This window comes from Mustela putorius, unplaced genomic scaffold (genome assembly GCF_011764305.1).
Source record: "Mustela putorius furo isolate JIRA1106 unplaced genomic scaffold, ASM1176430v1.1 tig00000785_pilon_pilon_pilon, whole genome shotgun sequence".
Taxonomy (NCBI): domain Eukaryota; kingdom Metazoa; phylum Chordata; class Mammalia; order Carnivora; family Mustelidae; genus Mustela; species Mustela putorius.
In genome coordinates this window covers 5,854,667-5,877,590 of record NW_025421480.1, presented here as the reverse complement: position 1 = coordinate 5,877,590, position 22,924 = coordinate 5,854,667, and the positions used below count along the sequence as shown (strand labels likewise).

The 22,924-nt window shown below is 43.4% G+C and overlaps 1 protein-coding gene across 3 annotated transcripts in view; it reads left to right on the top strand.

Moving 5' to 3' along the window:
• The window catches only part of PLD5 (phospholipase D family member 5), a 396,011-nt gene that overhangs the window by 129,440 nt on the left and 243,647 nt on the right, over positions 1 to 22,924 (top strand). For 2 of the 3 annotated variants that reach the window (XM_045084659.1, XM_004756770.3), the window contains exon 2: positions 16,201 to 16,337. In XM_045084659.1, the coding sequence (XP_044940594.1) occupies positions 16,201 to 16,337 (137 nt within the window). Of the gene's footprint in view, positions 1 to 16,200; positions 16,345 to 22,924 lie in introns of those variants that run through there. The other variant, XM_013058419.2, reaches the window with a different exon arrangement.

The window sequence follows — 22,924 nt, the reverse complement described above, 5'->3', positions numbered from 1 at the left end:
AAAAGATTTATGTACATTGATTTTGTGTCTTGCAACTTGTTGAGTTCATGTATCAGTAATAACAGTATTTTGGCTTTCAGGTTTTCTACACAGAGTAACAAGTCATCTTCAAATAGTGAAAATTTGACTTCTTCCTTCCTGAGTTGGATGCCTTTTGTTTCCTTTTGTTGTGTGATTGCCGAGGCTAAGAATTACCCTGCATAGTGATGGGGAGAGTGGACATCGCTGTCTTGTTCCTGACTGTAGAGGAAAAGCTCTCAGTTTTTCCCTGTTGGGGATGATATTAGCTGTGGCTCTTTCATGTATGGCCTTTACGAGGTTGAAATACGTTCCATCTATACCTCTTTTTGGATGGTTTTTATCTAGAATGGATGTTGTACTCTGTCAAAAGATTTCTCTGCATCCATTGAGAGGATCATATGGTTCTTGTCCTTTCTTTTATTAATGCGGTGTTTCATGTTGATTGATTTGCAAATATTGAACCACCCCTGCAGCCCAGGAATAAATCCCACTTGATTGTGGTGAATAATTCTTTTAGTGTACTGTTGGATTCTATCTGCTAGTGTCTTATTGAGAATTTTTGCATTCATGTTCATGAGGGATATTGATCGGTCTATAAATCTTCTTTTTAGTGGTCTTTGATTTTAGAATCAAGGTAAAGCTGGCTTCATAGAATGAGTTTGGAAGTGTTCCTTCCATTTCTACTTTTTGGAATAGTTTGAGAAGAATAGAAATTAACTCTTCTTTAAATGTTTATTAGAATTCTGGGAGACCATCTGTCCCTGGACTTAAGTTTGTTGAGAGATGTTTGATTACTGATTCCATTTCTTTGCTGAATATGGGTCTGTTCAAATTTTCTATTTCTTCCTGCTTCAGTTTTGGTAGTTTGTATATTTCTAGGAATTTATCTGTTTCAGGCTGTCCAGCTCATTGGCATGTAATTTTTCATAATATTCTCTAATAATTGTTTGTATCTCAAGATATCAAGCCCCCTATGTGAGGTGTCCTGGGACTGGGATCATGTCCCTAATCTAGACTATGAGATTCTATTGCTCAACCTGAAAGACAAAGCAGCCTTTCTCAGATGCTTTTGTGGGAAGAAGCTGTGTTTACTATTAAAGAATTAGACTCTCCTCTGTGAGGCAAGCACTGATGAAATCCCTGATTGATGTCTTGCTGTACAAGGTAGGCTACTTAGACCACGTGGAAGATTATAATGCAGCTTCTCAATCTAGGACCCACATCACAGAAGATTGCAGATCCTTTACACTTAGGCGAACAACACAGTTGACCTCACAGAGGCACCTTGACATACATGTGCCAAAGTGATTCCATTCCCTCTGCTCAGAAACAGCCCAAGACAGACCTCTGGCCTGATTCCACTGCCTGCAGACTCAGGGAAGGGCCTGGATGTGCTTGGGAGGGGAGACTGGATGGTTAGGCAGCTCTGAACATTGCCTTTAAGGGAGGGCATCAGTAAAAAAGAGAGAGAGGGAGGGAGAGAGAACAGAATGACGGATGTGTATGCAAACAGGTGCTAGTTATTGCTGTTCGGTTCATGGAACCTTCGAAAGGAAGTAGAACCCAGGCCAGGCTCTGATGAATGGAGAAATTGAAGGTGTGTTGCATTAAGGAAAGAAAGAAGAAACATGAAAAGTATGCTTACTCTTCTCTTCCCTGTTCCACAATCTTTTGATAATTTATTTTGTGGCTTAGGCATCTGGAAGATGGTTTATATTGCTTTTGAGGGATAATAAGTAGGTTGTGGTGGGGAGCACGAAGGACTGAAAAAGAGCAGTTCCTATCAATGAGCCGAGCGAAGATCCCTCAGCTCCCTCTCAGCCTGAGAGCACGGTCAGCAGTACTGTCCTTGCAGGGGGTGACTGTCCTGTGGTTCGGCACGGGGCATTGTGCAGATGGTCTTCTAGTCTGCCCACTCACAAAGCAGTGTTCTTATAGCGCCCTGGCCTGTGTGGATATAGTGTGCCGTGTACATGACTTGGGATGAGCTTCTACTTGAATCTTTGAAGAAGGGGGGCTGATAGATTAATGGTGAGGAGAAGGGGAATGTTGGCACATATAAAAGCAGTAAGTGGCATTCTTCTTAAATGCTGTTAATGAGCTAAGATTTGAATTCTGTTAAAATGTCAACTAAAGGGGTGCCTGGGTTAAGTGAGTTAAGCCTCTGCCTTCAGCTCAGGTCGTGATCTCAGGGTCCTGGGATGAAGCCCAGGATTGGGCTCTTTGCTCAGCAGGGAGCTTGCTTCCCCCTCTCTTTCTGCCTACTTGTGATCTCCCTCTGTGTCAAATACATAAATAAAATCTTTAAAAAGTGTATTTTAAAAATGTCAATTAAAATGTTGAACTCCCACCCCTCCCCCTTCTACTACTAGTGACCTCAGTTGTCTCTATTAGAAAACTGTATTTTCTTATCCGTTGCCTTGGGACATTATCATTTTTGTGGACCCTTTGTAGTCAGGACAGATGGATTTTCTGTGGGAAGAGGCCACATCAGCTTGGAAGTGGTTGGGAGCGGGAGCAGAAGACCAGGCGGACATCGGGACTCAGGGAGTATTGGCAGATTTGCAGCAGAGCAGGAATGGCGACAGGGTTGGAAGGCAGTGAAGGGATAAGGGACCAAAGGCGCTCCAAAACGAGAGACAAAGACGGATAGAGATGAGGGATTGGGAGGAAGAGCAGGAAGAAGAGCCATAAGGGAATTAGGAACCAGGACAGAAGGAAAGGGGTCTGGGTGGGTGTTTAGTCATGGTGGTTTAAGATGGGTTTCTGTTCTTCATATGTCTTACCATATAAATAAGGACTTTGAACTAATTAGTGCTGACTCATTAAGCAGTGAGCTTTTGCTAGCTCAAAGTGACCAAGCAGAAGAGGATATTGTGGTGGGTCATTTGGTGCTGAGGTGAAATCCTTGTACTGAGTGGCTGGTTGGGTTGGATGCCTTTAAGTTCCCTCCCACTCCCACTGTAAGATTCCCTAACCACACCTTTTATAGATGTGTGTGTGTGTGTACATGCATGTGTACGCATGTGTGTACAAGGGTGTTTGTGTGAATGCACTCTGTGTGTATGTGTGTGTGTGTTCCTTTTTCAAATAAGAGGGAAACTAAACATTGGCAGGAACAAAGATAAATCTTGTCACTCTTATACCCAAAGTCAAACCTGACTTTTTTCTGACTTTGAATTAGCTTAAAATATAGATTATTGTGGTACCTGAATGGCTCAGTTGGTTAAGTGTCTGCCTTTGGCTCAGGTCATGATCCCTGCATCTTGGGATCAAGCCCCACATTGGGCTCCCTGCTCAGTAGGAAGTCTGCTTCTCCTACCCTGTGCTCTTGGGCTCTCACTTGCTCTCCCTCTCAAATAAATAAATAAAATCTTTTAAAAAAAAATTAAGTATAGGGGCGCCAGGGTGGCTCAGTGGGTTAAGCCTCTGCCTTCGGCTCAGGTCATGATCTCAGGGTCCTGGGATTGAGTCCTACATAGGGCTCTTTGCTCAGCGGGGAGCCTGCTCCCCCCCCCCCCCAGTCTGCCTCTCGGCCTACTTGTGATCTCTCTCTCTCTGTGTCAAATAAATAAATAAAATCTTAAAAAAAAAAAGTTTAAAAAAAAACATCGATGTTTGAGTTTTGTCCACCATGTTTTTTTCATCTATCTAGATAAAGTATCGTCCTTTACAGCAATCAGGATCAAATAATGTAGACAAGAAGCAAAAGTCTTTTTTTTTTTTTTTAAGATTTTATTTATTTCTTTGACACAGAGAGACACAGCTAGAGAGGGAACAGAAGTAGGGGGAGTATGAGAGGAGAAGCAGGCTTCCCAATGAGCAGGGAGCCCGACACGGGGCTCGATCCCAGGACCCCAGGATCATGACCTGAGCTGAAGGCAGCTGCTTAACGACTGAGCCACCCAGGTACCCCAAGAAAGAAAAGTCTTAACCAGTGGTCTTCAGAATAAATCTCCTACCACAGTACATTGGAAGGGCTTGGATTTATTTTGATAGATTAAAAGATTCAAATTTTTTTCAGCTCATTGAAGCAGAGTGTAGGATACAAGTCACCAAAATAGCCCTCGGCTTATCAAAGACCAGCTGCTAATTGGTTGTCATTTTTCATTCACCGTTATCTGTAATGGAGGCAAACAGAGGGAGGGGAAAACACAACATTTCCGCTGGGACATGTTGGCTGTTCCATGTTGACTCGGACAGCATGTTCTTGTTCGCTCACTGTTTTCCAGAACAACTCATTTTGCTTTATGGTGAGTACAGAGGAAATCCCTGCTTCCCTATTCTAAGGAATTAAGCATGCATGGCAGGGGACATGGTGACACCAGGATCAGTCTTCTCCAAGACTGATGGGTGTCACCATCCCAGCCCCTCCTCGCTCTCTGTCCATCGGGACACCGTGCTTCACACTGTGTTGTCCTCCACCGTCCGTCCTCTGCAGCACACCCACAGCCCTCAAATGTGAGTTCCTGAAGGGCACAGACCTCCTTAAGAGCCTACTTTCTGCATCGCCAGTGTTTGGATAGCATATAACACATGTTAGATGTTCCCTACCTATTTTTAAACCGAAGTAAACACATTTTGCTCCTCTTATCTAATGCCACCAGCAACTGCAAGCAGGAGGAAAGGAATAGAAGAGGTTCACTGACTTCTCAAGGACCTCCTTTCCCTAAACCTCCACAGCCCCCGTCAGGTGTGCCAGACATGCCTACCCTCAAATCACAGCCTTCCAGTGCCTTCTTTTTGTCATTTTTGCAAACTTTTGTTCTTTGCATTTGCTGGTCTGTCATTCAATTGGCCAAATGCTGGCAGAGAGAGGAGGGCACATTGGGTCATCACCTCTTACCCCTAGCATTTTCTTACCTGGAAAATGATACAATGAAGGGTTGAACTAGAGGGTCTCCATGTATTCTCTATGCTCAAATATTCTCCAGAATTGTCCTGTTATCCTCTGCAATTTGTGAAACTTGGGATTATACCTATTCCCTGCTTAATAATATGGAGGACTTCGAGTAAATATAGACTACCCATGGACAGTGGCTGGTGTTGCTCACTTGTGTCTTAGGAAAGCTAAGCTGAAGATAAATAACTTGCCTTGGGGTGGACATAGTCCAAGAATGGACAGCTTTCTTCCTCATTGCTGTGAGAAATGATTTGGATGAGAGCTCATATGAAATGTTATAAATAATACAGAAAAATATAGAGTAAACCATGAACATCCCAAACACTGCAGTGCCCCCAACCTCATAAAACCTCTCCCTTCCCAACAGAACATGACTTCCAAGAGTTTTGGGGTGAGTCCCTTGAGACTTTTCCCTCGTTTCCAAACATATAGTGGGTACAGTATTCTGCAGAAGGACTCTTTTTGACTCTCTCAATTCTTCTGTTTGTGGATAGTTAGATAATTTTTCCTAGATCCCCGCCCCCACAATGGCATCGCAGTCTTGTATCTTCGTGCACTTGAGTAAACATTTCCATAAAATTGAGTGTTGGAAGTAAAATTGAGGAGCTGAAGGATATGCACATTTAAAATTCTGATAAAGATCATGATAAAAACTGCCAAATTGCCATCCAGACAAGCTCTGCCAGAATTTTCTCAGACAAACACTCATTTTCCCCAGTCCTTGCCAAGTGGAGTTGTCAATCTTTTGAACGGTTGCCAAACGCAGGTACAAAACAAATGTATTTACTTGGAAGACATGCGTTTTTAGCTATTAAAGTTTCTTCTTTCTCTGTTTGATTATTTAGAGTCGTGTTCTCACTCTTCTCTTGCTTAGGAACAGGGATCTGATAGATCCTGGTTTTCTAGGTTGGTTCTCTGTTTCTCTTGAGTTTTCTCCCACAGGTGTTAGGATTCTGTTCTTTTGTGTTGCATTGTGGGAGAATCCTTTGACTTAACTAAGTGTGTGAATTTGCTCTTCACCTGTATCTGTTTTGATATTCAGCCCATGAATCGAGGTCTGTCATTTTCAAGATCTCTTTTGGCTCATCTTTCTTAATAATCTCTCCTGATGTTTCACAGGTGCAATTGATCCCGACATCTTCCTGAAAACTTGGGTTATCCTGCTTTTAAAGGCTCAGATGTGTCATTTGTTTTTCTCCAGAATTTGTTGCCTGGGTTGAGTTAACTATCTCTCTCATAGTTTTGTTTTCCCTCAAACTCTTGGAGACATTTAATTGTCTGTCCACTTCTGTACTTGGCACTTCCTGTTTGCATGTCTGTGGGTGGTGGCTGAGCACAGTGGTTTGTCCCCAGGTCTTACAGGACAGGCTGCAGATGCTGCCCAGCTACGGAGCTTGCCTTATAGTTTCCTCCTGGGAATCTTAGCTCTCTGAGAAAATCGCCCTGTTCCTGGCTTATCTTGCGTATGACACTTCCGAAGAAGAAAGCAGTAGTGGGAAGGATTGACTGGCAAGCCTGCTCCGAAACATATCCCAACTAATCACTGTCAGCCATTCCAGTTTCTTCTAGATCTTTCTGTGTTACCTCTATACTTGGAGCTCTCCTTTATAACAATTTGTGTTTTCCTCTATGTGTCTTGGGTTTTGATCTCCTTGGTTTATCTAATTTAGAGTAAATCTTTACAATTTCTTGTCCATCGGTGATCCCGTTTGTTTGTCAAGCACAATTATAGAATTATTATTATTAGATATCTATTTATTACCTGTAAGAATTTATGTAAGATTGGGAGCCGTTTCCTGTGTTCAGTTGATTCAGACTTGAATTTTTATTCTCTGTCTTGCTATTCTGGATAAGGTGCTCTCTATTCTGCAGGTTATCCTTTTTGTTAGGCTAATTTTGAGCTTATAGTACTTAATATAGTACTTAATTTTTTGCATGTTTTTAATTTACAAATAAATGTGCTTCTGTGATAGGAATCAATGGAAACACTTCTAGGGAGGAAATAAATAACAAAGGCTGTAAAACACAAAAATTGTCATTTTCATTGTATAACTCTTGCCATGTTTTACCTTTATTCACTTATTCATCACTCATTCAACACGTATTTATTGAACATGTTTCCCAGGCATGATTTTTTTTTTAAGATTTATTTTTTTGTTTATTTGTTTATTTTAAGGATTTATTTATTTATTTAAGAGAAAGAGAGAGCGCACGCTTGTGCCCACCCAAGCAGAGAGAGAGGGAGAGAGAGAATCCTCAAGCAGTCTCCCTGTTGAGCTCAGAACCCACTGCAGGGCTAGATCCCAAGACCCTGAGTTTATAATGTGAGCTGAAACCAAGAGTCAGATGCTCAATGAGCACTCACTGAGCCAGCCCCACAACTCTCTCTCTTTTTTTTTTTCCAAGATGCCAAGCATTATGGATCCAGACAAGATCCTAGAATTCCAGGAGCTCAATTTAGTGAGAGAGACCGAAAGGTAGAAAACGAACAAATGCGTGGTCCAACAATGAATTTGCATGTCTTGAAAAAGGAAAGGACAACCTGGACTGCTAAAGAAATAATTTACCCTTATTGGTCTGGTAAAAATAGCGAGGATTTCCTCAAAGAGGAATGTGGTTAAGTGCCACTGGGAGAACTCTAGCAGGCATGAAAAAACCAATAAGCAGACTGTGGAGCTGATGATTAATCTTTCAGTTAAAGGCAAGTTGAAATAATAGAGATCTGAAGTCCCCTGCACTTTTTTTTTTTGCACAGAGTAGGTATTAATTAACTGCAAAATGGATGTAGTGTCTTGATTTCTAGGTAGTGCCTTGTTAAACAGCAGGACAAAACATTTTTTTAAAGTCTCTATCAGGTATTTGTGTCAGGGTAATGTTGCCCTCATAGAGTGAGTTGGGAGGTTTTTCCCTCTCTTTGGTATTTTGTGTTATTGTTATTACTATTTCTCAGATGTTTGGCATAATTTACCAATGATGCCATTGAAGCCTTGAGTTTTCTCCATGGGAAGGTTTTTTAACTAAAAATTTATTTTTTTAAATTAACACATTAAGGTTAACACACATTAAGGTTAACACACATTAACACATTAATTTAACACATTAAGGTTATCTATTTCTTTTTGAGTGAACTTTAGTAATTTTTATCCGATAAAAATGTGTTCATTTTATTTACACTGAATTTCTTGGCATGAATTTACTCATATTATTCCCTTATCCTTTTATTTTTTGTGTCATCCATGGTGGTGTCCTATGTTTCACAGAGATATTTATAATTTGTGTCTTTCCTTTTTTTTAATTCATTTTTTAAATTTAATTACTTTTCAGTATACTAGAATTCATTGTTTATGCACCACACCCAATGTTCCATGCAATCCGTGCCCTCCATAATACCCACCACCAGGCTCCCCAACCTCCCACCCCCCGCCCCTTCAAAACCCTCAGATTGTTTTTCAGAGTCCATAGTCTCTCATGGTTCATCTCCCCTTCCAATTTCCCTCAATTCCCTTCTTCTCTCCCTCTCCCCATGTCCTCTGTGTTATTTCTTATGCTCCACAAATAAGTGAAACCATATGATAATTGACGCTCCCTGCTTGACTGATTTCACTCAGCATAATCTCTTCCAGTCCCGTCCTGTTGCTACAAAAGTTGGGTATTCATCCTTTCTGATGGAGGCATCATACTCCATAGTGTATATGGACCACATCCTCCTTAACCATTTGTATATGTGTGGCTGAAAGTTTATCAATTTATTGATCTTTTCAAAGAACCAGACTTTGATTTGAAATTTTTTGTATTGTTTTCTGTTTTCTCTTTTATTGAGTTCTGCTCTTTATCATTCCTCTGCCTATTTTGAGTTTAGCTTGCCCTTTTCTCTTTCTACGTTTTTAAGGTAGAAGTTTAGATCATTTAAGGCCTTATTTATTTTCAAATATACATTAAATGGTATATATTTCCCTAAAGCATTTATTTTGCTGCATCTCATGTATTTTCATATATTCTATTTTTATTTTTATTCTATTTAAAATTCCTCCCTGAATGTTTATTCTATCAGTTAATGAGGGAAGCATTTTGACATCATGGAGTAGTTGAAGATTTGTTCATTTCTCTCTATATTTCTGTGAACCTTTGTTTTATGCATTTTGAGGGCCTTTTATTAGGTGCATAAAAGTTTATTATTATTATGTCTTTTTGATGAATTTATCCTTTTATCATTCAGAAGCAACTTTATTTTATCTTCAACAAATTTGAATAATTTTTGGCCTTTATATTTTTCAAAAATTTTTTCGTACCTTCCTCTCCTTTGGAGACTCCAAGAACATGTATATTAGGCTGCTTGAGTTGTCTCATAGCTCACTGATGTACTGTTCAAGTTTTTCTACATTTTTTTCTGTTTTCATAGAGTTCACTAAACTGTTTTTATGTTGTGTTTAATATGCTCTTAATCCTATCCAGTATATTTCACATCCCCAGAATTTTGAAGTGCGCCTTTACTTATGTCTTCTTTATGTCTCTTTAACATACTTATTTTCTCGAACATTTGAAATATAGTAGTATTTGTTTTAACACCTGCATCTACTAATTTAATCACCACTCCACTCCTTTCTGAGTTGATTTCAGTTGACTGAGTTTTCACCTCACTTGGGATTGTGGTTTTTTGTTTCCTTGCATGTCTGGAAATTTTTTACTGGATGCTGGACATGGTGATTTTTGATTTTGCTGTGTAGTGAATATGACCGTATATTTAAAAAATATTCTTAAAGTTTTTTAAGGTTTGCTTTTATGCTTTTTTAGGTAGGAGAGCAGCCTTGAGTCTAGGGCTTATTTTTGTGATTTCCATATTTTAGATAGAGTATCCTTCTGATTACTTGATGCCCCATGTATTGAGATTTTAGCACTCCAGATAGCGGGAACACCAACTTTTCCTGGCCCTGTGTATTCGGGTGGGGATTGCTTCATCTTCTCCTTTCAGGTGGTTCTTTTTCCGGACTTCAGAGAATTTTCTTATATGCACCTACTTATCAGTACCTCACTGAGGATTCAGGAGACTCTGAAGATTTCCCCAGCTCTTTCCCTATATAAGTTTCCTCTCTCTACTACTCTGTCCTGTCAACTATAACTGACCTGGCCTTTCTCAAATCCCCACTTTGGGGGCGCCTGGGTGGCTCAGTGGTTTGGGCTGCTGCCTTCGGCTCGGGTCATGATCTCAGGGTCCTGGGATCGAGCCCCGCATCGGGCTCCCTGCTCCGCAGGAAGCCTGCTTCCCTCTCTCTCTCTCTCTCTCTGCCTGCCTCTCTGCCTACTTGTGATCTCTGTCTGTCAAATAAATAAATAAAATCTTTTAAAAAAAATAAAATAAAATCCCCACTTTGTCTTCTCAACATAGACTGGTAGACTTAGATTGGTAAACTCTTCCAGAGAAACTCATTCAGTATGGATCTGATGCCCAGCAAGTCCTCTAAGCTGGTGATATACTCTTGGGAGTTATCAGTATATAGAGCCAGTGAAGATTTGGGAATCAATTAGCATCTTTCAGGGAGAGGGTACAGAACAAGAAGAGAAAAATTCTAAAATAGAATTCAAAATATAAGAATATTTTGAAAATAGAACATCAAAATAAATGTGGAAAGTGAAGTAATAATTCTTGTAAAAGGATTTTCTAAGCAAAGCTCTTAAGTTATTTATAGTCTAGATTTTCTACGAGGATCCAGAATGTGGTCATTATTCTGGAGATTGATGAACTATCAGCTAAGATTCCTATGAATCTTCTGGGTGACCTACTTTTTTTCTGGGAACATGTCTAGGAATTCAAGCTAGGAACGCATTTAGAATCATAAGAAAGTTCTAAAGGCCCAAGAATGCCCTGTCTCCACAGGTTAGAGCCGAATGTTCAATATTCATTTCCTCATTAATGGGCCAGGTAGGTATTGGTTAACTAAAAACTAATAATAAAACTAATAAAATAATCATAGCAAAAATTAAGTAGAAAATGAAGTCAAGAAAAGAAAACCAGAAAAGGAAAAAGTTTGGATCTATAGACTAGGTCTAGAGATTTCAGTTTCAGAGACCTAAGTTAAATCCCTGGGCTGTCTCCAACTGTTTGGGTCACATTGGACAGTAACCCAATGTCTTTGAGTCCTAATTTTGATGTCTTTCACATGGAGAATAACCGTACTAGAACTTCCAGCTCTATAGGTATTAAAAGCTGCACACAGGGGCGCTTGGGTGGCTCAGTGGGTTAAGCCTCTGCCTTCATCTCGGGTCATGATTTCAGGGTCCTGTGATGGAGCCCCACATCAGGCTCTCTGCTCAGCAGGGAGCCTACTTCCCCTTCTCTGCCTGCCTCTCCGCCTATTTGTGATCTCTCTTTGTCAAATAAATAAATCTTAACAAAAAAAGCTGCACACCCAAAAATGGTTATTTTTAAGACTTTGCCTTGATTTTGTTAAAAAATATTTTCATGGTAAATAAATGAAAAATAATATGAATAATTTTAATTTATAGTTAATCTTTGCAAATGTATATTTTACCGCTAGGCACATAGGTGTAAATTCCTTTTAAGAGTATATCAAATGGTATAAAAGCTCAGGTTGGAATAGATAGTACTTCCAAGTTTCAAATTTAATACTCTTTACCATTTAGAGGTCATATACCTCTTTTTCTGTATTAAGGTGAAATTTATTTGATAAGGATATGTTATTTAACTATTTTTTGGCATTAGCATAATGGGATTTATTTCTTGACCAAGCAAGCAATTCTTTTCAAAACTCTTTGAGTACACACTCCTATGAAAAGTACAGACTGGGGACACCTGGGTGGCTCAGTTGTTTAAGCAGCTGCCTTCAGCTCAGGTCATGATCCCAGCGTCCTGGGATTGGGTCCCACATCGGGCTCCTTGCTTGGCAGGGAGCCTGCTTCTCCCTCTGCCTCTGCCTGCCACTCTGTCTGCCTGTGCTGACTCTTGCTCCTCTCTCTCTGACAAATAAATAAATAAAATCTTTAAAAAAAGAAAAGAAAAGAAAAGTACAGACTGATCCTGGATAATAGCATTCCAAGTTTTGTTTTCTTTTAATGGTTGAGCTCATTAGTGGAATTGAGGTTGTAATCATGTTTAATGGGTTCTCCTTAAAACTTTCCGTAGTTTGATTCTATTCAATAAAAACAGAAGAGTATGTTTCAAATTGATTCCTGAATGATCTGAAATGATCTGTTAAGGATTTGAAAATGAATAAGTGTCTTGGTAACCTGGAATCTGGTCTCATTTGTGAGGCTCTTAGACTGTCCTTTGCACAGAATCGTTCATTTTTGATGAGGTGGAAAAGAAAGGAAAGTAGTGGTCTGACCTTGTAATTTTCTAGTACATTCTTTCAAGGAGACATTTAAAAATGAATATCAGAGTCTGCATTTCTCTTCTTTGATGAATTAAAATGAAAATAACTAGGTCAGTTCATATTAATAGACTAAGATAATATAGAATTAAATGAATAGACGTTAATAGAAATTTGTGAGGGTTACTACATCAAAGTACTTCCAGTAGCACACAAATTAACTAGAGCTCTTACTGACTGTTTCATTGTAAAATTCAGAAGAAAGGGAAACAGATCAATATTGTTGTGGATGAAGTATTTAGTATTCATTAGGATTTATTCATTAAGTACCCACTAATGTACCTGACATGATATCTTTATGCTGCTCTCTTCAGGATTCTTTCTGAGATAATGTTTAATTATATCATCCTAGGTTAAAGTCTCTTCTGGACTAGATTAATGTGTTACAATTGCATTGTTTTAAACCTCTCTAAAAGCTTTTTGTTCATTTCTGTTTATAACATATAGGGACATAAGGTAAAATGATAAAAATGTTTAATTATTTTTGGTGTTGTTAAACGAGTGGCTTTTTAAAAAAAGTTCTTGGACTAAAGGAGACGGCGACATAGCCACACAATGGAATGTGATGCAACAATGTGAAACTCTGCTTTAGAAGAATATTTAATGACCTTAAAGCATCATCAAGTGCAAAAAGGGGAATGCTAAATTATATATAGCATGACACCAACATCTTTAGATTGTTAGATCTGTAGACACAGTACATGGGAAAGAACGAGAACAAAATGCTAATGGCGGTTTGGTCTGCGTGTGACTGGGAGTGATTTATTTCCTGTTTTTGTATTATGTATTTTTTTTTAAATAGTTAATAGCAAACAGTTTCTGATTATATAAGCAATGAATATTAGTAAAATAAACAAAAAGTAAAGGGCAAAAGGAAACCCATTCAAAATTTTAAAAATATTTAAAATAATTTCCTTCCGAGCCCCCACACTGGATGTATTTATCACGCTCCCTTTATTGGAACTAAGGGAAGGGCGCCTGGGTGGTTTGGTCAGTTGGGCATCTCATCTTGATTTCAGCTCAGGTCATGATCTCAGGGTCCTGGGATGGAGCCCCTTGTTGGGCTCTGTGCTCAGCGGGGAGTCTGCTCCAGATTCTCTCTCCCTCTCCTGCTTCACCCCCCACCCCTGCTTGTGTACTCTCTTTCTCTCAAATAAATAAATAAATCTTAAAAAAAAAAAAAGAACTAAAAGAGGTATGTTTGAAGATCAACATGTATTAAGCAGGATTTCAGGGGCACCTGGATGGCTCAGGTGATCGAGCATCTGATTCTTGATTTCTGCTTGGGTCATGGTCTCAGGGTCCTGTGATCGAGCCCTGTGCTGGGCTCCACGCTCAGTGCTGAGTCTGCTTGGGATGTTCTCTGTCCCTCCGCCCCTCCCCCAACTCTCTCTCTCTAAGTAAATAAAATCTTAAAAAACTTTTATGCTAGACAATGTTGGTCTCACATTTCCCTTCTCTCTTTCTTATCTCTCCCTCTCCTTCTCTGCCTATGTCTCTCTATCACTCTGCTTCTTCCTTACATGTATAGTTTTTGTTGTCTGTTTTTCTTTTATTCTTTTTTTTTTTAAGAGCTGGAGAAAGAGAGGTGGGGGAGGGGCAGAGAGAGATTGGGAGAGAAGCAGGGAGACTCTCAAGCAGACCCTACGCCCAGCGCAGAGTCCGACTTGTGTCTCCATCTCACAACACTGAGATCAGGACCTGAGCCGAAATCAGGAGTCAGATGCTTAACCCACTGAGCCACCCTGAAGTCCCTGTATGTTTTTTATTTTTTCATATCTTTACTTTGTTTCTCCCGAATATTTGAGACAGCTTCCAGAGGGCACATATACTACAACAGCAAACACCGATCCCGTACTGTCTGTTCAGATACTGTTCTAAGAACTTCACATACAGTATCTCATGTAACTTAACCATCAGCCATAACCCTCTGAGGCTGTCACTATTATTATTTCATGATTGTCCTCTCCATCTGAAAGACAAGGGATCTGAAGCACAAAGACTAAATAACTTGCCCGAGGGCATAGTTAGGGGAGGAATCCAAGCGGTCTGGCCCCCAAAGTCTATGCCCTCAACCAGTTCGCTATGCTGCTTCTGAAAAATAAAATTAATGAGTATGATGGAAAATAAAGGGGCAGGAAGAATGCACAGACTATTCTGTGGAGTTGGGTGGAGTCGGTAAATACAGCTCTGGGTTCTCCTGGGGCTCAGGTAGAGCAGGAACAAGGAGAGGCCTCAGGATTCACAGTCACGGAAATGGCGGAGGCAAGAGAATGCTCTGGAAGGCTGCATCTGATTCTCCAAGAACTTTCCTGTCACCCTGCCTGTTCAGAAGTGTGCCCTCGGGATGTTCCTTTCATTCATTCGCTTTATTTACACGGTCATTATTTCTTGGGCACTTCTCTCTGTTGGGCCTGTGCTGGTTGCTCGGGATGAGAAGAGTAAAACGTGTGCATGTCTTAAAGATCCTGGGGGCCTCGGGGAAACGAACAGCGGTTGTGTCTCGCTTGGGCTTCCCCCCACTTCCTCCCCAGGTGTGAAGTAAGCGAAGCAGGCAGTGAGGTCAGGAAGGGACTCAGAGCAAGCTTCATTCACTTGGGAGGGGACCGCGGAGGGAAGTCAGAAGACAAAGCCTTCAGAAGGAGCCATGCATCTGAGCAGACAGCGTCTGGTCACGGGGTGTCTTCATTCTTTCTCTAGAATCTGTCATCCGAGCCTGTCCCTGGACAAACTGGACCCTGAGCTTGGGGAGGTTCCTCCATTCTTTGGAGATCATGCTGCTGCAGGGATAAAGGGCAGTGGAGTGGCGGGAGAAGCAAAGCCAACTGGTTTCAACAAAGCTAGCGTATGTGTGCATGTGTGCGCATGAGCATGGGCATACGTGTGTACACACGTGTGTGTCTCATCACTTAGGGAATTTCTCCTGGCTGTCTGACCAGTGGTCACCCTTTCGCCTCCTGCAACTAATCCCCAAAAGCTTCGGCAACACTTTGAAAAATTAACAGTAAAATTGAAGTTTGTTCTTTCTCTTCTTTGAGCCATGTAGATTTTTTTTTAAAAGATTTTATTTATTTATTGGACACAGAGAGAGAGAGATCACAAGTAGGCAGAGAGTCAGGATGGGGGGAGCAGGCTCCCCACTGAGCAGAGAGCCTGATGTGGGGCTCGATCCCAGAACCTGGGATCATGACCTGAGCTTGAAGGCAGAGGCTTAATGCACGGAGCCACCCAAGTGCCCTCAGCTTCTGTTTCTAAGTGAAAATCGTATCAAAAGTATGAATGTTGGTTATGACTGTGTTCAGTGTTTCAAAATGAGCCATGTCAGTTTCATGACCCAAGATGCTGGCATCTGATGGATCTAATTTCTGATCCAAGTTGGGAACACATCCTCACCTGCCAGGATCCTCTCTCCTGAAGCCATCATACAAAAGACCGTAGAGCAAGACAAGGTGGGAGAAGCTAGAGGCTGCAGAGTTTAAGGGCACAGACTTTGCATAGGGTATGAAAGGTGGTGATAATAACAGGGGACAAAGAATCATTATTGTGCCACTTTTCATTTTTAATTTGCACTCATGGACCTCAGACTGCACTTGGTAGAAGATCTTGTAGAAGATCTCCAGATCTCCCGGACTGCTTTTGATGAGAAAGAGGGAAAGCGAACTAGTTCAGAAGTCTTGACACGGCACTTGAATTATTCGGCAGGTTCTGACCTACCTAGTGGGGGGTTGAAGGCTGTGTCGAGGAATGAGCATCAAGATTTCCCTCCGCGGGCAGCCTTCGCTGGCAGCAATGCAAGTGACCCTTTCCCAGAGGTTTTGAAAATCGATCCAATCCCGAGTTTCCAGAATGAAAGCTGCTTCTCACTTCTCTTTTCCTTCTTTTTCTTGACAGTCCCAGCAGAAGTGTATCGTGATCTTCGCCCTGGTGTGCTGCTTTGCCATTCTCGTGGCGTTGATATTTTCTGCCGTGGACATCATGGGAGAGGACGAGGATGGGCTCTCAGAAAAAAATTGTCAAAATAAATGTCGGTAAGAGGTAACAAACAAAACTTCTCTTTTAGGGGGCGGGCAGAAAAGCAAAGAGAGCGCTGGACAGTAGAGAGAAACGTATCCTAAGTACACGGGTGTGCCTCTTGCTTTTTAGACCAGGGGACTAAACACGAGTAACGGTTTCATTCAGTGAGTTCTTTGCAACTTGGGCATATCCTGTACAGAGGGCTGGTGGACAGGGTGAAATTTTGTACAGTTGACATTTCTGGAGACCTCTCTCTGTGGAGGAGGTTTTGGTTCGTTCCATGATGAGCCTGGCAAAAACGAGTGCCCCAGATGGACAGAGTTCTCACATCAAGTAGATATTAGAAAAGCACACATGAAAATTCCAACTCCAGACTCGTGATGAAATAAGTCAGGATGTTTATGAGAAGCACATCCTCTGTCTCAATGTTGCACATAGGTTTATTAATCTAGAAATGGATTACATTGTATTTCAATATTATGTCTCTTCCTTTACCTTAAATAACGTTTCCTTGGGGATATTCCTAACTGGCTAAGTCACTGCGACATGGTTTTATCCCCATAAATCTCCTTATCTCTTCCATGAACTACATTTTTTTAAAAATTTTTCATTTTTTTCAGGTCATGGGAAGGGTAGGCAAGCACCAGGGCAGGGGCAGATAGATAAGAAGCCTGTTTTTAATAGATGTTCCTGCAGAGCTGAAGTCCGGACACACAACCACCAGAGTTCTTACGAGTTAGAGCTTACAGTGCATTTTCTTGTAGTTTCTCCCTGTGGCAAGGCTTAGCCTAAGTGCCCCTCTTTTCCAGCTTCAGATCAACAGTAACGTGGTAATGTGTATGCAGGTTTTTATCTTGGAGACTTTTTGCTGTGGGGGCTGAGTCTGGGGCACCAGAAAAGGTCTGGAAAAGGCCATGGACGTATAGGCTACTCGCCGGACAACAGTGTTAGACACAGAACGAAGGATACGAGAGAGAAATTAGCACATGTCTTAGATTTCTTCTAACAGGTTTGAAAGGGGTCCCTACGTATATTTACTTCCCAGACCGAATTACTGTGTTGGGATGATCAGGAAGGCGATAGAACAATGGCAGATTGCCACCGGCTTCGTCCTGGACACTCCTGCGTCAGTACTTTCTGAGAACCCTAGACACGACAGATGGAAACATCTGTGGACAGGGCACCGGTGACTCACCTTCTTCCGTGGATTGGCTCGGCCCCTTCTCACCTCATCCGAGACGAGGTCCGCTGAGTACTTGATGTGGCAAATCCCAGCCCCTAGAAAGCAACTTTGCAAAGTCAAACTGTAACAACTTCTGTAAGACGAAATCCACAGGACCTTTTAGCTCACATTAGCAGGTATCCGAAAGTTTCAACAACAAAAAAGAGGGAGACTGGGACGCCTGGGTGGCTCATTTGGTTGGACGACTGCCTTCGGCTCAGGTCATGATCCCAGAGTCCTGGGATCGAGTCCCGCATCAGGCTCCCAGCTCCATGGGGAGTCTGCTTCTCCCTCTGACCTTCTCCTCGCTCATGCTCTCTCTCATTGTCTCTCTCTCAAATAAATAAAAAAATCTTTTTTTTTTAAAAAAAAAGAGGGAGACTTAGAACTAACTATTCCTCTTTTCACTTGCGAGAAGCTATAATTTAATCCAATGTTTACTTTCAGCTCATACAGCTGGAATCTGCGTCTCCTTTCTCCATCTTGATCAGTCATTGAATCCCAGTGACTCAACAGTGCTTCTCCCTTGATCCGGAACGGGTTCTTCCCATTACCCACCATTCCCCTGTAGTGGCTGCCTTTCCCCTGTAGTGTTGGGAGTCACTGTCTGGTTACCGGTTACTGGTTACTGGTATCTGGTTACTGGTTACTGCTCCATGCAGCCATGTTTTCTAGAACCTGCAGCCCCTCCAGTCTTTCTCTCTCCCGCGGCCCCTCCTCCTCTGCCCTGTGTGTGTCCTCTTGCGTTGTCAGCCACGCCATAGGAACTGTCCGTTGGTCTACCACTCCTGACCCCATCGCGAAGAGCTTTCGCTTTGTCTCTTCTTTCCAGCGCACAGGACGGTGGTGGGTGATGGCCATGCCTTAGGCCCCGTCCAGCCCAAGTCTCCAGTCTGGTAGCCACTGCCCCACCCTCTGCTCACAGTAGTGCCTATTTTAATTTGATGGAACTTTCCTCCGTTGTCCACTCACATCGTATTTTAGGTGACATCACCTGCTAATTCCAGGACTCTTTCCCACCTTGTCTTGTCCCTGGCTGACAGCCCCGGACTGTCAGTACCCTTCTTGCCCTCCTGCTACACGGGTACTTCCCAGCGCCGGCCGACTGTTCCGACTGCCTCAAGTCAGTCATTTCATGTCCATTTCACTCTCGTGTTTCCAAGTAACCCGGATGCGGAAAGATCTGGATTCAGATCTGCACGATACCGCTTACTGACTCTGTAAATAGGGACAAGGTATTCATGTCATTATTTCATCCCGTGCCTGTCTGCAGAGCAGGGCGGCACACAGGACAAGCCACAGGACGGTCAGTGAGGAGACAGTTGAGGCAACGGCGCACAGGGGCAGCGGCAGAGAACTCTGGGGGGCGTCGTCTGGCATGGGAAAGAGGGACCTTGGTTGGCCTTGGCCTCCACTCCCCCCAGTGGGTCATAAAAGCTGTTTTAGTTTTGTTTCTCTTGAAAGTGGAAGATGGAAAGAAATGTGTCTCATGGGGCTTTATTGGTAAGTTGCACACCCCATAAGAATGCGGCAGGAAACTCATAACAAGCGATGGGGCATGACACACCCGCTCCCCGTCCCTTCCAGAGTGTCTGAACCCCCCTTCTCCCTTCACAACCAACTTCCCGTTCCTCCTGTGTCCTCACTTATCCCGAATCTGCTTTCTCCTGGCTGTGCTCTTGGGCTCTGGGGAAGGGGATGAAGACAAGGACAGAACAGAAACTGTTCGTTCGGGGCTGGCTCTGGCAAAGCAGGCAGGTGGGGAAGCCCCACCACAGGCAGAGGCCCCGGAGAGCTTTCTAGTAGGAAAGGGGGAACCTTCAGGTGTGTCCCGAAGGGGGCTATGGCCGGGGGGGGGGGAGCTGGAGGCGGCCAGCTTCTGGAACCGAGGTATTCTCTCTCCTTGATTAAGGGGTGCGTGTTTGGCTTTCTCTCCTTGGTCCCGAGTTGGAAGTGGATCAAAAATTGGGGAAGCTGGTAGTTCTTAATCAAGTCATGGCCATTTGGGGCACAAGGTGACAGGGTTACAGAAGTTATTGTGTGGCAGCTTGGGTGTCACTGGAAATAGCCTGCCTTACCACGGGCTGGCTTCCTGGGCTGGTTATTGTGGATGGGAGGCTGGTGTCTGGGTCAGGCGGCCACAGCTGCTGGGGCAGAGGCTAGTTTTTATGGACAGTCTGGCCACGGTCCATGTGCATATCTAATCTCCCAGCTTCCCGAACCTCTTCCTACAGCAGCCGCTTTTGTTTTCATTTTCTTCCTCTCCATCTGCAGGAGCCGGTGTGTTAGAGGTCGCTAGAGGCCAGTGTGCACGAGGTCCACGAGGCTGGCTGCAGGATCCTAAAGCCTTCACTGGCCTCCTTGGAGCTCTTGCCTCAACCACACTGATGCTGAGGCTGGTTGACTCCTGAGTCCGCCTGTCCTTGTCCTCAGGGCTCCAGTCCCTTAACAACCTGAAGAGGAGAGGGAGTTGCACTGTGCTTTAGTCCTGGGTCCCCCCAGCCAGCCCCTGGGGGTGCCCCTGGTGAGAGACGCACCCACTGAGTATCCTGGTGCTAACGCAGACTGGGTGGTGCTGCCTCCTGCAGAAGCTTCCAGCAGCAAGCCAGTCTCAACTTAGCCCCTCTGCACGAAAGCCCCCCTCTGCCTCTCCTGACCTCCTCCTCATCCTGGCGCTGAGCTCCCCAGACTGTAGCCCAGAGCAGCACTAATGGGATCACAGGATGCTTACCTTCCAAGTACCAGTTACTTCCCCACAAGAGTTTCCTCTTTATGCTTTTCTCCTTCTGGCATCGTTATCCCGAAGAGCGCTGCCCGCTCCCTGCAACCTTTGCTGAGATCTTGCTGCTTCGGAATTGAATCCCTCTGTGCCTGCTGCTCTCCTCACTCCGGAAAGCTGAGAGTGTCAGGGCCTTCCCTTCTCCCTGTTTTGACAGCCCCTCCCCGAAATCTCATTCACTGGCTGGGGTGGGGTAGGGGAGAGGGTAGTGGAGTGGTGGGTGCATCAGCCTTTCCTAAATCCACCTCTGGAAGGACCAGGTTTGACCAGCGCAGGTCCACGGATGTGCGCCTTTTTTTCGATAAATACGGTACAGTCCTGTAAATGCATTTTCTCCTCCGGATGACTTTCTTAATAACAGTTTCTTTTCTCTGGCTGCCTTTATTGTAAGGATACCGTGAATATTACGCGGAACATACAGAATATGTGTTCCTCGACTGTTGACGTTTTCAGCAAGGCTTCTGCTCCTCAGCCGCCGAGTAGTTAAGTTTTGGGGGAGTGAGGGTTAAAAGTGGTATTGGGGAACTTTGACTGTACAGCCCGTTACCCCTAGCCCCCACATTGCTCAAGGTCATGTGTGCATCACTTTAATTCATCTTAACTCTACTAACTAGCTGAGATGCCTTTCTAGCCTCTGCTGGGTTACTACTCGGAATCCTAGCGCCCACTCAGTGTTTCCCAAACTTTTATGTCTTTCTGGAAAAAAAAAAAGTATCCCCCTGTGAATTTATTTATTTATTTGATATTTGTATTATATTTATATTAAATTTATTTATATTTTTCCTGGCATCATGTTTTATTTTCCCCTTTTTGTTATTTGGCTGCTAAAATACTGTACCAGTGGTAGGGTAGTGATGCTCTCGATGGTCATAATTTCCCACATGAATCTGTGAATTAACAACTGCTCTCATCTTCCCAAGTGCCTTTTAACTGACCTTATTACACCAGGAGACCAGATCTTTGACCTCAGTTAGTGACTTTGACCTATTTCTTTGCCTTCTTGTACCGGATTTCAGAGTAGTTTCCATCACTTTCCCATGTGTTTAATGTGCTGATTCAGTCTCCGTAAATATCGACCTCCATGTCACATGTCACTTGACTTACAGAAGGGGTGAAGGACAAATTTGCTAGTTTCGGCTGGAAAACTGTGCCTCCGTGAGCTCCAGGGCATCACCGTGTAGTCAAGTGTGGCTTCGCGTGCGCTGGAGATCGCATCCGTCCTGTGGCTTGGCTGTTTGGTGATTCACGGGTGCCTCCAGTCATCATTTCACACCACGATGTGAAGAGGTTGGGGCACGGTGTGGTTTCGCACACATCGCATCCCCAGGGACTAGTGGGGATGCTGGCACTTCCATCCTGGGGACATCACTTGTGGAACACCTGCTCACTTATGAACTGGCCGGCCTCTCAGGTGAGAGGCAAGGCCTCCACTTTGTAATTCGTATCTCTCATCTCTCATCCCTTACTGTAGGTCAGAGAACACCATTACACACTTACTGGAAGACCACCCCTCTCTGATAAATGCCCAAAGAACCAGTCCCTGCCCTCATCCTCCTGCACCTCAGGCCCAATAGCTATAAACAATATGGCAGCCAATTTCTGCAAATGATCATTAAACAAGCTACAGAAATATAAAATTGGGGGCAGGTCAGCAACAGCTTCTGATCTGTCCACAGACACTTGCCACCTGACCTGTCACAGCAGTTATGACAGTCGCTGCTCCTGGACCTCCTCAGGCTTGCCCCCGTCCTCTTGAATCAACCCCATGTCTGTGTGGCTCCTGTCCTGGTAGGGCTCACTCTTGTCCACGAGTCTGCATATCCCTTGTAGCTCATTATGCCTACTTGGCCCAAAGCTGGAGGGAATATACCAACAATGGCTCTGAACATGATGCCCACTGTCCTGAGCCCAGGGAATTTCTTTCATTCTGAAGTGGAGAGACTTGAGTCTGCACGGAATGGGATCCAGGAAAGATTTAAGCCTGGGTAAGCAATGTATGAATTACCGTAGTGGTTCCCAAGTAGAGAGGGGCCTCAACCACTGTAGGAAGTACAGCGAGAGCCAGACGCACTTGGTAATTTCCCACCCCTCAATATGTACCCTTCACATCTGCTTTCTAATTTTTAGATTCCTCTATTAAAAGCTGTCTTCTAGGGGTTCCTGGGTGGGTTGGTCAGTCAGCTAAGTGTCCAACTCTTGATATCAGCGCAGGTCACGCTCTTAGGGTCATGAGATCGAGCCCTGCATCGGGCTCCTTGCTGGGCTTTTGATCCTGCTTGGGATTCTCTCTTTCCCTCCCCCTCCACCCCTCCCCTGCGCATGCTCACACTCTCTCTCTCTCAAGGAAAAAAAAATCTGACTCCTCTATAATTTTCATATAGTTGGTTTTATGGATTTCTTCTTCTAATCCATTATTTTCTTATTTAAAATATTAAACAACATCTAGGGATGCCTGGGTGGCTCAGGTGGTTAAGCCTCTGCGTTTGGCTCAGATCATAATCTCAGGATCCTGGCATCGAGTCCTGCATTGGGCTCCCTGCTCAGTGGGGAGTCTGCTTCTCCCTCTCCCTCTGCCTGCAGCTCCTCCTGCTTGAGCTCTC